This window comes from Pseudoliparis swirei, chromosome 4 (assembly GCF_029220125.1).
Source record: "Pseudoliparis swirei isolate HS2019 ecotype Mariana Trench chromosome 4, NWPU_hadal_v1, whole genome shotgun sequence".
In the NCBI taxonomy this organism is placed as follows: domain Eukaryota; kingdom Metazoa; phylum Chordata; class Actinopteri; order Perciformes; family Liparidae; genus Pseudoliparis; species Pseudoliparis swirei.
Genome location: NC_079391.1, coordinates 11,316,302 through 11,332,855, shown reverse-complemented (window position 1 = coordinate 11,332,855; position 16,554 = coordinate 11,316,302). Strand labels below are relative to the sequence as shown.

Here is a 16,554-nt window from a genome sequence, read left to right as displayed (position 1 = left end):
CGCTGGAAACATTTATTGTATGAAGTCAAGTTTCCCTGGGGGACAATAAAGTGTATCTTATCTTATCTAACCATTACCGAAACACACAATTTACTCCCATGCTTTCATTCTCAAAACCAAAAGATTATGAGTTCAGTTTAAGGTTTACAGCAACCTCCATACACTTGCCTTTGCCATGTTATAAACTCTAATGTGTTCTGCATAAGTTCAACTTCTGGAAATAGAAAGTTGTTAAAATGTCATTTTTTATGGTGTCTTATGATCTGTCATAAATACCAGTTATGCAGCTTTAATTCTGCAGTCGGTGTCGTCAACTTCTCCCTTTTAAGTGTTCCCCGTCTAAACTAACACCACCTTTTCTCTCCCCTCAATGTATAGTTACAGTCCTTCCTCTCATGTCTAACAATGCCATGCATTTTTATAAAGCCTTATGCAATTCAGTTATTACAGTTGGTCTTTTTTGCCTTTATTTGTCATCCTGCTGGTTTGGCTCGAGGTTGTCCCGTGTCATTCTCCAGATGTGTGATGGCCACATGCCGCAGGCTTAATGAGCTGTGCCATGAAGACTCAAAGGGCTCCCATGACCGGGCTCAAACATTCCTCCAGTCTCAGGCTACAGTACAGCAGAAAGAACACCGTTTTATTTAAACCACTGCTAGTTTTATAAGGAAGCTAATCCTAGGGAGGCGTAAAGCTTGGATCTGCTACCCTTCATTTGCTTTCCCCATAAAATTCAAGCCCTTGATTTAAGCCAGAATACAGGTCACTTTTTTTAAATTTTCACACGGATGTCATCTGTCATTTTGTTGGACATTTTAAATGCTTCAACCCCGTCTTCTTTGATAATTCTGTCTCCTTTGAAATGCCTCTGTGTGTCTCTCCAGGTGTCCTACAACGCTGAGGGTTTCTGCGAGAGGAACCGAGACGTCCTTTTCTCTGACCTCATTGAGCTGATGCAGAACAGTGAAATGTAAGTAAATGCACATTGCACTGACATGTGTTGAGGATTTCTATGGGTCACACTTAAAGGGAGTCTTCTATTATGATACGTATGGCTATAATGGAATACATCTGAATGGGAGTTTCAGATGTTCTCGTGCATCCGGAAGCTTGTGGGACAAAGCAGAAGTGTGCAGGGCCGAGTTATGTTGTGCCCTCTGCCCTGCTGCTCCACATACGTGGCGTTTGGGGTCTACCCAGTCTGGCCTTACAAGTGCAGACTCTCTGTGGGGCTGCATTGTGGAGTCTCGTCCCCCTTGTGCTTTGGTTTCTCGGGATGTCTTTGTGTCAAAGTGGCCATCTGTGCAAACAGCCTGTATTGTCTGTGTGGCCCCTGAAGGCCTCAGCCGTTGCTCGCCCCCTTTGTGTGCACGTTTTGGGAGGCAAGGAAGGAGGTTACATCAAAATCCCATTGAGACGCATATTGGAAAATATATACATGCATGACATTAAGGGACGCACGTTTGCATACACAGATAGATAAAAAAGGTATACAGTCACACATAAAGGAAGCCGAAGAAGGAAGGAAGCAGGCTTCATTCCTCAGAGCAGCAGGTCTGAAAAGACAAAGGAGTGACCAGTGTTGTCAGCTGGACAGTGTTAGCAGACCGTTGGTTCACGTGGACGCACACAGCCCGCTGATGCTTTCTTCTGCGTCCATCGCTTTGAGCCAGAAGTTTGAAAACAAACAAATACCAATGTGGGAGAAATCCAGAAAGGGGATGGAGTTTAAAAAATACTAAAAGCACTGAGAAAATAATAAATTGATAAAGGCCAAATGTAAATCAGCAGTGTGTGTGAACTTTAGACCGGCACTGACAGTCAACACATTCATCAAATATAGTTTATAAGCCTTTTTAAATGGGTAGCCTTTAAGTAGGTAATGAAAAGTGTTATTTTACAGCATAACCTCAACAAAGACATCATCTTCAATGTATTGCTCAAACAATGGCGTCATTCAATCACAAAGCAGATGTCTAGAAGTGGGAGTAGCACTGTTCATAATGCAGGAACTGGCTGATAGACAAGCATGTGAGACTTGAGATAATAACTCATTACATACTATACATCAAGTTCTATAAATAAGTTATACATGAACCCTTCGTTTGAGTCTCCTAAAAACAGATCAAAAGTACAATCCTAAACTACTTTAAAATATTCTTGAAATTCAGTTGAGAGAAACCCCAGGATATGGAAACTTCACAAATATCTGCTACATTCTGACCAGCAGCAGCACATCATAGTGGAGTTGTGATTATAAAACACCACAAACTATGAACTGTATGTTGAGGATTAGACCAACATGTTATTCCTTAAAATCCAAGTGTGCAGGGACCCAGTAATCTTGCTGGAGGGAGTGTAAGTATAATAATAACAATGAAATGTAATTACAGAGCACTTATCAAAACAAAGGACTAAGTGCTTCACCAAGAAGAAAAAAATGAAATAAAATACCAAGGTGTCATCATAAAAAATACATGACGGGTGAAATTAAAAAATAACAAGACCAGCAGCTCGGATAACACCGAGGTAATCTTTCTGATCAAAGAATGTTTTTAGAAGAGAAGACTCGTAAAATGCTGTTATTCTCCATAAATTCAGAGAAAGTTTGTTTTTTATTTTTCCTCTTAAAAGCCCACATTTCAATCTCAAGTGATCAATAATTGTATTTCAGCAGGCATCAAATTATCGCATACATTCCTCTATGGAGCAGTGTGGCCTTGAAGAGACGTGTTTGTACCGATAAAGCACAGTGTGTACACATGCACACACACACAAGCCCCCCCCACACACATATACGCATCTCTTGTTTTCCCACTGCCCCCAACTCAGACCTTCCCAACTTGTTCAGGAATTTAAACCAGTGACCTCAGTCGAAGGTCCTTGGGGTTTTTTAATCATTAACTGCATTTTTTTGCTTTTGGCAACCAGAGAAACTCAACATAATGTTCAACTTGTTCAACTTGTTGTTGTTGATACACGTATGATACCTGCCTTCCTGTGTCAGTCCTAACTCCGTCTCCTCCACTTTGCCCTCTAACAGCGCCTTCATCAGAGGACTGTTTCCAGAGAGCCTCAACACTGAAAAGAAGGGTCGGCCCACAACTGCAAGCAACAAAATAAAGGTGTGTGGTTATGTGTGTTCGTCAGTAATTCATAATACATTTTGGGTTTACATGATACATAATTATGAGCATCAGTATCATTGTTACCTTTCTTGATCTTTGCTCTCGCTGCATTCTTTAGAAACAAGCCAACGATTTGGTGAGCACGCTGATGAAATGCACTCCGCACTACATCCGCTGCATCAAGCCCAACGAAACCAAGAAGCCCAGAGACTGGGAAGAGAGCCGGTAAGTGACGGATGTCCTCTCGGTCTCTCATGACTACAAACCATCCAGAGCCCGTTGGTGTCAAACTGATTGACACATTTATCAGGCGGCTCACTCACTGCGAACAGTAACATTTGAGAGTGAACACTTGATTTATGAGCAGGAACAGACAATGAGCGACGAGGATTACCCAACATCAGCTTTAGCGTTCCGTCTTTTACAAATACATTCAATGTGAACAAATCTGTCATTTCAAATTCATTTCTGTGCGTGAAATTCTTCAAATGAAAGAAATTTATGACAATCTGTTATGTTTATAATCTACAAATAAAGGTGAAATAATAGAAAATTGCCTTGAATGGAAATGTAACTCTCTAAATATTCTCACCGAAAAGGTAAACACTGAATCATTGTTGTGAGCCGTTTTGCTCAAGCTGTTTTATTTATTTTCTCTTTTTTGGATGTTTTCTCTCCGCCTGAAAGATTAAGTCATGTGAGACCCCCCCAGACATTGGCCCCCTCTTTATCCCTTTGTTTCAGTTTCCCCGCTCTTTCCTCCGTGCTCACAGGTTTCGGGCACTAAATGTTCAGATGCGGAGCGCGGTTGTATTGTTCAGAGCCTCCGACTTTCCTGTTGTGAGTCGGGTGCAGAGTTGCTCATTAATTAGCACCGGAACTGTTGTGTTCACAGGAAGTGTGAGTGTACTAAGTCGTGCTCACAGCCTTTGTTTGAGGGAAAAGTTTTCATACAATGCCATGTGTTTATAACTTCCGCTGGGGGAGCAGGAGCCTCATGCACCCTAGATTACTTTCGGACATGTGTGTTTTTATGTCTGGATGTTTTATGTCTTTTACTGTCATCTGATTTACTCTATTTTTTAAAATAATTACATACAACACAAAACTATTACAATGTAGAGAACAAAACTGTAAAACATTAATGTGGAAGGCGAGGAAAGGAAAACCCAGCAAGTGTAAACTTAAAATCAAACGTCAATACAAACCCACTTTCTGATGAGAATATGTATTCGATATATAATCATGTATGTGTTTACCCCGATTTAAAGCTGAAACAACCAGTCAATCAACATTAAAATAACCAGCAGCCATTTTGATAATGAAAAAGTTTCCTCATTGGATCCTAATGTTTTTTCTGTCTTAAGAGTAAAGCACCAAGTGGAGTACCTGGGTCTGAAGGAAAACATCAGGGTGAGGCGTGCTGGCTACGCCTACCGCAGAGTCTTCAAGAAGTTCCTCAACAGGTAACGCCTCAGACTCACAGCCGGCTCATACTTACTTCTGGCTTTAATTTGGTTTAAAGGAGTGAGCCTGATGGGAATGTACACAGATACTGACCTGGACACGGGCAGAAATAGACCCAAACTATTACATTACAGGTTTTTAAGCGTTATCGCTCATTGCTGTACCAATAAAGGATCCTCATTAGTCACATGTCGCCATGACGGGACTGAGCCCCATTGGATACAGTTCCTCTGTTGATGTTTTTATAAAATACCGTGTTTTGTCAGGTTCGCCATTCTGACCAAAGAGTCCTGGCCAACGTGGCGAGGGGATGAGAAACAAGGCGTCTCTCATCTCTTACGGTCTGTCAACATGGACCAGGATCAGTTCCAGCTTGGCCGGACCAAGATCTTCATTAAAGCCCCCGAGTCGGTATGTTTGACATCCGCCGTCTGATCCGGTGCTGTTGCTAAGTCTTTGCACTTTATGACAGTACATCTCTAGAAGAAATCAATTTAGAAAAGTTTACTACAAAGCAAAAGCTTTTTCCCACGTTTTGTATGTACAGACGTGGAACTCAAATCTCATGTCAGAATGTGCGTTGGCACGCAAAAATACGTTTTTGTTTGCGGGGAAAAACTCAACTCACCATTTTTACAATAAACACCATAAAAGGGCACTAGTGTCCCAAATCATGCTCGAATCCCTGATGTAGGGGAGGAGAGTGAACCCGACCCGTGCACCACGTCAGCACCGAGTCAACACCGCTCTGGAACTAAAACACAAGTACAGACTGTGGTTGCACAGTTTGGGGGGGACATCGTAAAGGCTTGTCTTTTTCCACCATAACTACGCTTTTTTTCATGATTCCGATGAAAGCAGCACTTGTGTCATGCCCATGCTCTCACTTATTAACATGTGTACACATCGTGCACGAAGGAGCATGCACACACACAGTGATGTATGTCTGTAAGCTAATACACAGACATCTTAGTTTTCATTCAGGCCCACAGCTGATCCTGAATGCCTTTACTCATTCATTGCAGTCGTGCATGCCAACAGTCCCCCATCCCCCACTCTGCCAGACTGAGAGTCCAAGTCATTGAGGTGTGCTTGTGAAACGCAAATATCACACAGGGCGGACCGCTGAAATGAGCTGCCAAGCTTCTCAAAACAAGCCTCTCTGTCTGATAAGACACTGACACCAGCTAATTAGTGGTATGACTGAAGCATTTGGTTTCTGTTGGATGTAATAAGTCAAGTTTGTTTGACGCCACGCCAGATGTTGGAGAAGAGTTTCTCCTTCAAAGTGGTGATGGATGAGCGACGGCTTACTGTCAGTCATGTGTATTATAGCCACGTATTACATTTTTTGTTTAGTGTGTTTAAATGCTAAATACGGGGGGCTCAAAGTAAATTGTTGCACACTAACTGATTAATCAGTTAATCACATTATTATTAGGATTTATTTATGATGAAAATAATTATGAGATGTTACTTGCAGTCAATGATCATCTAGAGATAAATTCATCATTGAGTAATATCAACATAAACCCCCATCAGCTGTTTGTTGTTATATTTGTGACATTACATTTCATTTAGCTGACGCTTTTATCCAAAGCGACTTACAATCATGTTACATTCATACACCGTAGACCAGGGGTGGGCAAACTTTTTGGCTCAGGGGCCACAATGACTTCTAACATTTAACAGATGGGCCGGGCCAGCATCAGATGGATAGAGTGTTTGTGTGACTAAAACATATTCAGCAGTCACTCACTTTCGACTTTTATTTTCTTTGGTCCACTCATTGTTACAGAAGGGCTAAATACATTAGCGTGAAGGCAGGGGCGTGTGTAGGCTTCAAAGAAGGGGGGGGGCTAAGCCCCACCCAAGGGGAATGCCACAACTGTTTATGTTTTCACACAATTTTTGGGGGGGAATTTCAGCGTCATAGTGATATTCTATGCTCATTTGGACACTACCACTTAGATAAAGATGAACTTGTTTAGTGTGAAATATACCATTCAATGGAGAAAAAAATAGATCATAATATATATTAATGCAAAGAATATAGAGATGTCAATAGTTATTTCTTGTATTTCGAATTTGCTCGTTCAATGGAGACAGTTTCTAACAAAATAGCTAACAGCTAGTTTAGGGGGCTGCAGCCCCCCGAAAGTAGGCCTAACGACGCGCCTGCGCAGGGCGGTGCAGTCACGTGGGTTTGATGTTCCTTATGCTGAGGAACAACACTCTGGATGCAGCTGTCAGTTAATTTTACAACTCTAAAACTCTTGTAGTACGAACCCTGACTCCGGCGACAGAAAGTGACATGTCAAATTCAAATTACCGTAACTTTTCAAAAGTTAACGCTTTACGACGTAATTCCAAAGGACTCTGAACGCTAAAACGCGAAGCTTTCCAGTGGTTTGCGGTACATTACGGTAATCGTAAAAAAAACGTGGCCGGGAGGGGACGGGCGGTAGTGAGAGAGCACGCAGACCAGCACCTATGTGTTGTAATGCTCACGAGTAGCTCAGCGCTCCTTTAGGCGGTGTGCGTGTGTGTGCGTGTGCGTGTGTGTGCGTGTGCGTGTGTGTGCGCGTGTGTGTGTGTGCGCGCGCTCTCCTGCAGCGCCGTAGACGCAGCTACAGGGTTGAGTGTCATGCTCAAGGACACGTCAACTAGGCTGGGGATTGAACCGCCAATCCCCTGATTGAAAGACGCACCTGCTAACCACTGACCCGCCTGTTACCTGGGAAGTTGAGTTTCTGATTACGTGACGTCACCGTCTCAATTAATGACGGTCGGCCGTGTGATGCCAGCCCGTTGCAGCAGTGGGCAGGATGTTTAGTCTGGGAGGGAGAGGGCACCGAGTTTGATTGCGTGTCTAGAGGCCCATCAGGAAATGACTTAGACTGATGGTCTGCTGGTCCAGAGTCAGCTCCTTGAGCAGGAAATGGTGAAATGACTTAACAGCCAAAGAATAAATTATGATCTTAATACGGATACTGGTAAGCGCTGTATTGATCTCACCAAACGGTACAAAACAATGTGCTAATGATCGGAAACAAATCAAACATGTTCCAGGAAACCTAATCAATACGTCATCCTGCAATCACAGATAGGCCCACGTTATTTAAAAACACGACTCGTAATCATTCCTCCTGCTCAAGTTGGCTGATAGAAAATCCCTTCTGAGCCACAATCAATGTTGTAGCTCCGTTAACAGCACTGAGGAAAACTGTCCACCACGGTCTGGGGGATTTTGTTTGATCTCTGAGCAGATCAGCGATTTGATCCCTTCAACCAATCAGATGATGACACTGGCTGTAAAGTTGGCACTGAAAAGCCATAACAATCTCAATGTTTAGAGTTGTCTCTGTGCAGCTCTGCAGGCATGTCCAGTGTGTGTGTGCAGTCATTCCTTCCAGTCACTTTGTTTGGGTGTGTCTGGGTTTGAGCAGGTGTGTTTGTCTCTGACTGAATTTCATTTCATTTTTTTGTTCCAGCTCTTTCTGCTGGAAGAGACAAGGGAGCGCAAGTTCGATGGCTACGCCAGGACCATTCAAAAAGCCTGGAGGAAATACATGGCGCGCAAGAAGTACGTCCAGATGAGGGAAGAAGGTGAGCGGCGCAACATCTGGCAGCTTTATTCCTCCGTCAAAAGTTCCCCTGTCTTCATCGCTCATGCTCTTGGTTTTAGCCTCCGACCTGCTGTTGAACCGTAAAGAGAGGCGGCGACACAGCCTCAACAGGAACTTCGTCGGTGACTACCTGGGCATGGACGACAGGCCCGAGCTCCGGCAGTTCCTAGCCAAGAGAGAAAAGATTGATTTCGCAGACAAAGTCACAAAATATGACCGCCGCTTCAAGGTCGGTCTGCTTCCGTCTGAAGCTTTGCTCCCGTCTCTTAACAACTGACTAAACATTCATGGAGTTCTTCTGTTTTTCGTAGGGAATCAAGAGGGACTTGATACTGACCCCAAAGTCTGTGTACATGATTGGAAGAGAAAAGGTGAAACAAGGACCAGAGAAAGGGCAGGTGACGGAGGTGCTGAAGAGAAGGATCGAGGTGGAGAAGATCTTGGCCGTATCCCTCAGGTACGTTTATTACGAGTATTAGACCCTCTGTATCAACACAGGTTCTGACAGCTTTTCATTATTGCTTCCAGTTACTATTCTGTATTTTATTCCCTTGGTGGTTTTAATAGAGTCTGACTTTAGTTCCCCGTGCTGTTCATGCATTTATGACCACCACACGTTCCAAAACACATCCATAAAAACAAATTTGGTGCTCATTCAATCTACACAAGTCAACTTTACGCCCTGCGTCCTGCTGCTACACTAATGTAGCTCCTGCTGCATTTAGGTTTATTTCAATGTCCAGGTCATGGACAGTCATCGAATGGTCAAGCTAGCACAGCGTAGTTGAGGAGCATCCCATTAGTCTACTCAAGTACAAAAACAAATAGTTTAAACATTGAAAGAGGTTCCTGAATATTGCAGGGGGGGGGGGGGAGACTAACATAAAAACAATAAAAACCGTGCCTAAATACCAATACTGGCAGTGCATGTCAATATACTCTAATTGCATATTGGTGTAAATATCTGATGTGCATTAAAAAACAAATCGCAACTGAGAAAAACACGTTTCTTGGTATGTCTCTCGGACACAGGTTTCTTCTGAAAAAAGGTTTCAAGCTAAGTGCACTTCCAAACTCCATCCCACTCTGCTGAACAGTGACACTTGCCCATGCCTCTCCAGAGGCATTGTGGGTGCTCATGACTAAACAGAAAAATCAACACAGTCTGCCACCAATGAATCTATTTTCACTAAATACCATAGACTGTATATAGCTGCATTCACAAGGCACGCGATTATTCTGAAATGAGCTGCATGACATCTGTCTACCAGTGTAGCTGTACATATTTAGTTGTTTCCAAAGCAAGAGCATGGCGGCTCAACATGAAGCGTGGGCCCTCCATATGCTCTGTACACATTGTATGAATCTACTTTAAAGACAGTCTGGATTTCCAATCACATTAGTTTCTCATGTTCCTGTTAATGTCACTCAAGGGACATTGGAAACATGTGGAGTATGTGAAACATGTCTCTTGTATGGGTGTCTGTCCCTTTGTGTGCCGGCCTGACTGATGGTCCACATCTCAGAGATGTTACCAAATATAATGCGGTCAAAAACATTCTCATTAAAGAACGTTGCTGAGTTAACTACAAAGAAAATGGGGAAAAAAGTACAAGGAACTAAGAGACTCTTTGTTGTTGATGGGAACGCTGTATATCTTGTTTTTAGAGGTAGAATTCAGAGCATGTGGCTTTTGAGTCAGTCGGGTAATACGGACCAGGTGGTGCCATGAGCGAAAGCAGGAGTTGTAAAAGTCCACCTCTCTGGGAGCAACACAGCGTCCTTGTGCGGGTTACGGGCGCAAGCTGTCTTCCTTCTTCAGATGTGAGCCGCTTTGTGAGCCCCCTCCGCTTCTATGAAAATGTGAAAGATGATTCTGACTCTCCATCTTAACTTTCATCCAACGGAGCAGTTCAGGTGCACTGGAGTCAGGGTTGGACATTTACCTATTTTTTAGGGGCAATTTTTTCCCCCACTGACTGAAATCCAGGGGCATTTAAAAATAAATTGGGGGCACTTTTTGAAACTTGTGAAATAAGATTTAACCTTTGTTCAAAAATAATAAATATACTTATTTAGGCTTACAGTATATGAGCAATTGTAATTAAAATGGCAATACTAAGACTATTTGGCAGTAGTCTACAGATCCAAAGTGTTTTCTTAATTTTTTTTAACATAAAACAAACAAAACATAAATCAGACAATTGTATTCAATGTTATTCTTATTTATTTGTGGTTATTTTTTTGTTCAATTTCTTTTTTACAATTATAACTTACTAAAAAAAATATTTATTGATTTTTGTTGTGTGTACATAACTAGCACAAGCAATACAGATCGGACACACACAACAAAGAACAAACACAAAATGCAATAAAATTACCAGAATTATTAGAGGAAATTATGGGGGCATTTTTTGGCCATCTGCTCTTCGAGGAGGTTTTGCCCTCGTGTATTTCTGACGCTGACTGGAGTGTCTTTTTAAAACATAAAATAAAACTATCTTGTGAAGGCATGTTTTTCTTCAGTGAGATTTGCCTCATGTCTCAGTTGATACAAAGGTTTTGGGGTTTTGTATCTCATCCAGTGTCACGCTCATGTGTGACGCTCATGTGTTTGCAGTGCGCTGCAGGATGATTTCATGATCATGCACGAGCAGGAGTACGACATCCTGCTGGAGTGCGTCTTCAAGACGGAGTTCATCAGCCTACTGGCGCGCAGGTTTGAGGAGAAAACCCAGAGGAAGCTACCTCTCAAGTTTAGTAACACGTAAGTAGAGAATAACTTACATTTCTTGATCAATTAGACTATAAATCATATTAGTGCTCAACCCTCATTGATAATAAGACAGCATTTGAAAACCACTTGTTAAACAAAGTGAGACAATTAAAAAAAGAAGTCACAGTTATTTTGGTTTACGCGTGACAAAACTCCTGTTGTCCCTCAGACTGGAGATGAAGTTGAAGAAGGAGAACTGGGGCTTCTTGAGCGGGGGCGGCACCCGGCAGGTCCAGTTCGTTGGGGGTCAGGGAGACATACCAGTACTGAAGCCTTCGAGCAAATCTCTGCAGATCAGCATCGGCCCCGGGCTTCCGAAGAACACGCGTGAGTATCTACAAAGTACAGCTCGTTCTCACGGCGAGGTGTTATGTTAACATGAGATGTCAAGATTCAAAATTCAAGGTTTTATTTGACATTTGTGCCGAGACCAACAGTCCAGACCCATCGGAAACCTAGAGCAGGGCTCTCAGAGTCAACAGTTTAGATATATCACTATAATAAGAAAGAGAAAAAATACAAAATTTGAAAGAAACACCATACAGAACATGAGGGGTGGAATTAATATCCACGTTGAAGTTGATTCATGAATTTGACGACATCATAGAATCTTTGCAAATATTTCGATTTCGAGACAACACATAAGGACATGTGCTACGTCTGTAGAGAGAACAGTGTGACTGTGAGCCACAATGGATAATATCTTCTGGTTTTGACGGAGGTTTTTCTTTAAAATAGCTCATTTCATTTCATATATATTCATATAGTATTTTTTATTCCATGTAACACAAACTTTAAAAAGCATGAATTAGTATTATTAATCTGTTGGTGTTACCATTGAATAGTGTTGAAAATGATGATTAACTCATTGAAACGCACCTTTTTTTTAAAAAACCTCTCGAAAGTATACACAATCATTTCAGATACAGCCTTCTGTATGTATACATTACATTAATGTGATACCTCTTATCTTTATTTATTTCATCCTCAGGCCCCACTCGGAGGAGCTCCTCTCAGGTTCGCTCTAATGCGTCCAGAACTCACCAGAACATCCCCTCGAGGTCGGCGCCGGGACCTCCAGGTACGTGAGCCATCTCACAGGACTGGAGCGAGCTTCTCTTCCCTCCGAGTGGACCGTCCAAAAACAATCTTTTGTCTTCTTCTTCTTTTGGCAGCCGTTGGTCACCAGAATGGTGGCCTTAAAAACACCAACCACGTAGCCAATCAGAGGAACTCGCAGCATCACAGCCAGAGGAATCCCCAGCCCGACAACGCGACGCGCCCCTTCCTGCCCAGCAACGGCAACCAGCTGAAGGAGCGAGGCGGCAGCCGGCCGCAGCCCAACCTGGACTGTCTGAAAGTGCCGGATCAAGGAGCTGCAGGGTGAGACACTCCCACGAAACACAGTCAACTGAAGCACAACAACCACACAGTTACATAATAACTTACATAAGAAACTTAATACAGGAGGAGACAACATAACACACACACACACATAGATGACACGTCAGCAATACGGACCTGGTGCTGCACTAAAGTGGATCCATTTAAACTGGATGCAGCATCAGTCAACGCTTCATACGGTAGAGGACGACCAAATCCCTGCTCGTCTCCTTCTGGGACGACTCTAACCGACGTAGATGGATGTGGCACTTTGACAGTGTTCTGCTCTTTTGGAGATGTTTTTGGTATCTTGTGTAAAAGAACCCAACAGAATCAACATGTTAGAATCTCACAGCCTCGGAGTGGAAAACCTCAGAGTCCACTAAAGAATATGAAACGTGTGTGGTTTGAGTGAGTGCTGCTGTATTTGTGTTTGTTGGTGTTGTGGTGTCGAGATTTATTTTCACGGCCTGAAAAGTGTTGATTGTCATTCTCCCAAAAGGCCACGCCCCCTTTTCTATTTCCATGACAGGGAATCTGACGAGTATGACTAACACAATTGTATCTGAGACCACTTTAACAGCTGCTAATTATCATTCAGCCTATTATGACTCCACCCTGTAGCATTCAGCTGAAAAATGTAAAGCTCTCTCCCATTAGATATTTAACATTCCTGTGTCTAGTAAACCTATTAATACACAAACGATCACTTATATTTTTATTTCTTCAATGTGTTTTTTAACTGCTGAATGTGATGAGGTTTTATGGCAATACGGTGCAGTGTCTCGCATCACATGCACACTCATATTTTCACATGCCCACACACTCTGATGCACACAGTGTTTCTGTAATTTGGCATAATTTGGATGATTTATTCTTTTGTAGCAATGGAGACAGACGGACAACTTCAAATGGAGGAATGTGAGTTGGAGCGTTTGCAGTGTTTTGGGTGGTGGTTAACGAATAGAACAGCTTTCGGCAGCAGGAGACGTGGGTGCTTCTTCTCATGCACATTTAGGTTTTTTTACTTCAAAGAAAGCAAAGTTCAAAGTCAACTGTAGTCCGCAACTAATATTTCATTCTCTGCTGCTGCTTAATTTCTTTGATATCCAATGGGTTATTCTTTTACAATTCATCTGAGTACAATAGATCTTTCATTCATGAAATCAAAGATCCTTGAAAGAGTTTTTGTCATGAAAGAATCCCTGCTGTGCACCTCTTCTGATGTCTAGAGATTGTTCATGAACACAGATCTCACTGGGAGGCCTAAATGTTTAACCTTATAAACGCCTATATTGCATATGTAAAATCTAACTGACATTTCATTTATTTGGATTTGATCCTCAGTTAGTTGAACAGTTGATCACTCTCATTCTTAAATTGGACATTGTGTTAAAAACTCATTTTAAAAGAGAACGAACTGATACAGTACATGGGGCTTTCCAAGTAAATGAAATCAGCAAGTATAACGAATAATTAACAGAAAAATCAAAGGTGCCACTGACTCTGGACCAACTCTCTGCTCTAAAAGGCTTCCGCACTGAATATCCTTTCAGTGTGTTTGAGAAAGATAAAGTGTGTGTGTGTCAATCACCATCTTGTGGCAGATTTGTGAACTGCAACAGCGTGTTCACATCCAGCAGGAGGCGTTCCAAACACCGACAAGCACTTACAGTCACTGTCCTTCTGAAAAAATCTAATTGGAGTCAAAATGTGTTTGCATGACAAGATGGTGATGATGCACACACAGAAAACACTTTGCTTCTTCTGACTTAACTTCACAGCCAACTGCAGTATCCCAGTGAACTGAGCTTCTCCCACCGCAGCGCCTTGTTGCAGATGTTGACAGTCGTGTGGTCTCCCCCTTTCTTCTTCTTCTTCTTACCTCAGAGCCCACCGGCCAACAGCCAGCAGGCCTGCGCCGGGAGGAGGGCGACCCAAACCTGCACCTAAACCCAAACCTCAGGTGCCCCAGTGCAAAGCTCTCTACGCCTACGACGCCCAGGACACAGACGAGCTCAGCTTCAACGCTGACGAACTTATTGACATCATCAAAGAGGGTAAGAAGGCCCGCTGTCTCCGTCATATCGTAACGCGCTCGCATGTTTGTGTCACATAGCGGGCTGGAAGTGGCGGGCTTCTAATCTCGTCACGTCTGTTGCGTAGATGGGTCCGGGTGGTGGACCGGACGACTTCGTGGAAAGCAGGGTCTGTTCCCCAACAACTACGTCACCAAGATCTAGGAGCTGCCGGTTTACAGCTCGAGGAGGAGGAGAGCCCGCTGCATCCCCGCTGCTCCTCCCCCGGGGGACGGGATGGAGCCGACGGGCAGAGAGAAGCACGGCGAGACTTCTTGAGAAGAGAAACTCGAGCATCCTCCATGAAGGACCGCACCTCTCGGTGACACCACCAGACCACAAGACTTGAAATGAGGCTCTGCTTTAAAGACAAGAAGACTGCTTGACCCTGGGGTCTGTTTTCCTCCACAGTCCCTTTCAGTACAGAACCAAACTATTTATTGTATTTATAGCTTTCTGTATTCTCCTTACTGTCATTTTATATCTTGCTCAGAGTCTGAGCTCAAACTTTTTTTTGACGAATGAAGTATGCTTAATCTGCGGGACCAGGCTGGTGATTTTTATTTTTCAAAAGAAGGTTTCAATTGCTGAATCAAAGGCGATCACCTCCGTGGCGAAGTCGAAGCGACCTGCTGCTTTACCAGGAATATTTATTTTGGTGCAAATCTTGTTACTTCTTAAAGGGGACGGCGTTTCGGTAAATCATCACACTGTGATTTTTTAATGATTTTAAATACCAAAGCTATAACAATTTTAATTGGTCCGAAAAAAAACCCATTTAGAAGGCAATGTGGTCACGTGGTGAATCACCCGGAGAGCCATCTTCATCTTTACTTGTTGTTTTTCTATCACACCAGTATCTTTTGGACACCGAGTAGAGGCGATGCATACTGTAACCTGAGCATGCGGTCTGTGGTGTATGAGCACTTTATTGGTACAGGTACGACCTTGGACACAGACATCTTCACTCTCATGCCACCGCCGGTAAGTCACGTCTATGAAGGACACGTAAAGCGAGAAATAAGCTGAGTTACTGAGGAGAATCGTTTGTTTACATGAAATGATAACAAAAGGCATTTTAGATCTGATTCTGTATATGTGTTCATATGTTAGGAGTACGCCTGTTGTTGGTTAGTTTAAATTAATGTTTTTTGTATTTTCTTTTGAAGGATCTTAGTATTCAAATTTTCTCTGCTTTTGATACTATAAGGCTGCTTTTTGTTTCTGGTTCAGTTCCAGATTGATAATAATGGTTAGCACAGATTTGGGTGAATGGATTTTTCGTTTATGCAAAAGTTGTTTTTGGTGAAAGACATTTGTTGATATTTTTACGTGGCACGACAACGAATTCCTTTTGCTTCTGCCCGACTGTTTCTGCACATCTTTTGCACTGCTGTTTCAATACTTACACATTCCTTCGTATTTTTTTAATCAAATAACCATATTGTGCTCTAGTCAGTAAAACAAAAACACCTGGGACTTCTGTCATAGATCTTCTGCATCTGGAAATATGGTTTGATCTTGGATGGTTGAAAACATCTTTGTGCAATACAAAAAAAGCGGATAAGTCTTTTAATAAAGCATGTCATATTGTATTTTTTTACGTTATTGTTTTATTATAAGAGTACACATTAAATGAACAGTGATCAATCATAATATAATCAATGCCATCCGGACTGCATCATTATGCCTACGGGGATCATTAATGCAGACCAGTAGTCTGCATAATGATCCCCGTAGTCATAAGTTCATAAATAGTCTCATTTCTTTGTAAATAAATGTAATAGTTGTCTTTTTTTTCCTATTTAGTTTTTTAAAAATAAATTAGTTTAACTGTTCAGATATATAGTTGTTGGTGAATGTTATTGCTTATTTCGAAGCAGTGCCACAGAGTTTCCGACATGGTAAACAAATCTACCTTGACCTTTTTACCCGTCTAGAATAAAGTGAAGAAATCGTTCTGAATTGTAGTTTTAGGATTTCTGCTTTCTGTCTTACTGAACATTAAAGAATACAAATAAGTGTAATTTGAAATGTAAACTGCACTTCAGGTATAACCAAAGAGGACATGATGATCTCACAATTATCAAGGC

The 16,554-nt window shown here is 42.3% G+C and overlaps 1 protein-coding gene across 2 annotated transcripts in view; it reads left to right on the top strand.

Annotated features, from left to right (window-relative positions):
* myo1ea (myosin IEa) overlaps positions 1–16,056 on the top strand; it is a 44,464-nt gene extending 28,408 nt beyond the window's left edge. The window contains exons 15-29 of one of the 2 annotated variants that reach the window (XM_056412005.1): positions 885–970; positions 3,044–3,125; positions 3,247–3,353; positions 4,496–4,594; positions 4,862–5,006; positions 8,090–8,204; positions 8,284–8,453; positions 8,536–8,681; positions 10,845–10,991; positions 11,170–11,327; positions 11,992–12,081; positions 12,176–12,383; positions 13,269–13,304; positions 14,274–14,443; positions 14,550–16,056. In XM_056412005.1, coding sequence (XP_056267980.1) covers positions 885–970; positions 3,044–3,125; positions 3,247–3,353; positions 4,496–4,594; positions 4,862–5,006; positions 8,090–8,204; positions 8,284–8,453; positions 8,536–8,681; positions 10,845–10,991; positions 11,170–11,327; positions 11,992–12,081; positions 12,176–12,383; positions 13,269–13,304; positions 14,274–14,443; positions 14,550–14,626 — 1,836 coding nt within the window. In that variant the 3' untranslated portion in view covers positions 14,627–16,056. The remainder of the gene's footprint in view (positions 1–884; positions 971–3,043; positions 3,126–3,246; positions 3,354–4,495; positions 4,595–4,861; positions 5,007–8,089; positions 8,205–8,283; positions 8,454–8,535; positions 8,682–10,844; positions 10,992–11,169; positions 11,328–11,991; positions 12,082–12,175; positions 12,384–13,268; positions 13,305–14,273; positions 14,444–14,549) is intronic. The other variant, XM_056412006.1, reaches the window with a different exon arrangement.
* The last annotated feature ends 498 nt before the right edge of the window (positions 16,057–16,554 follow it).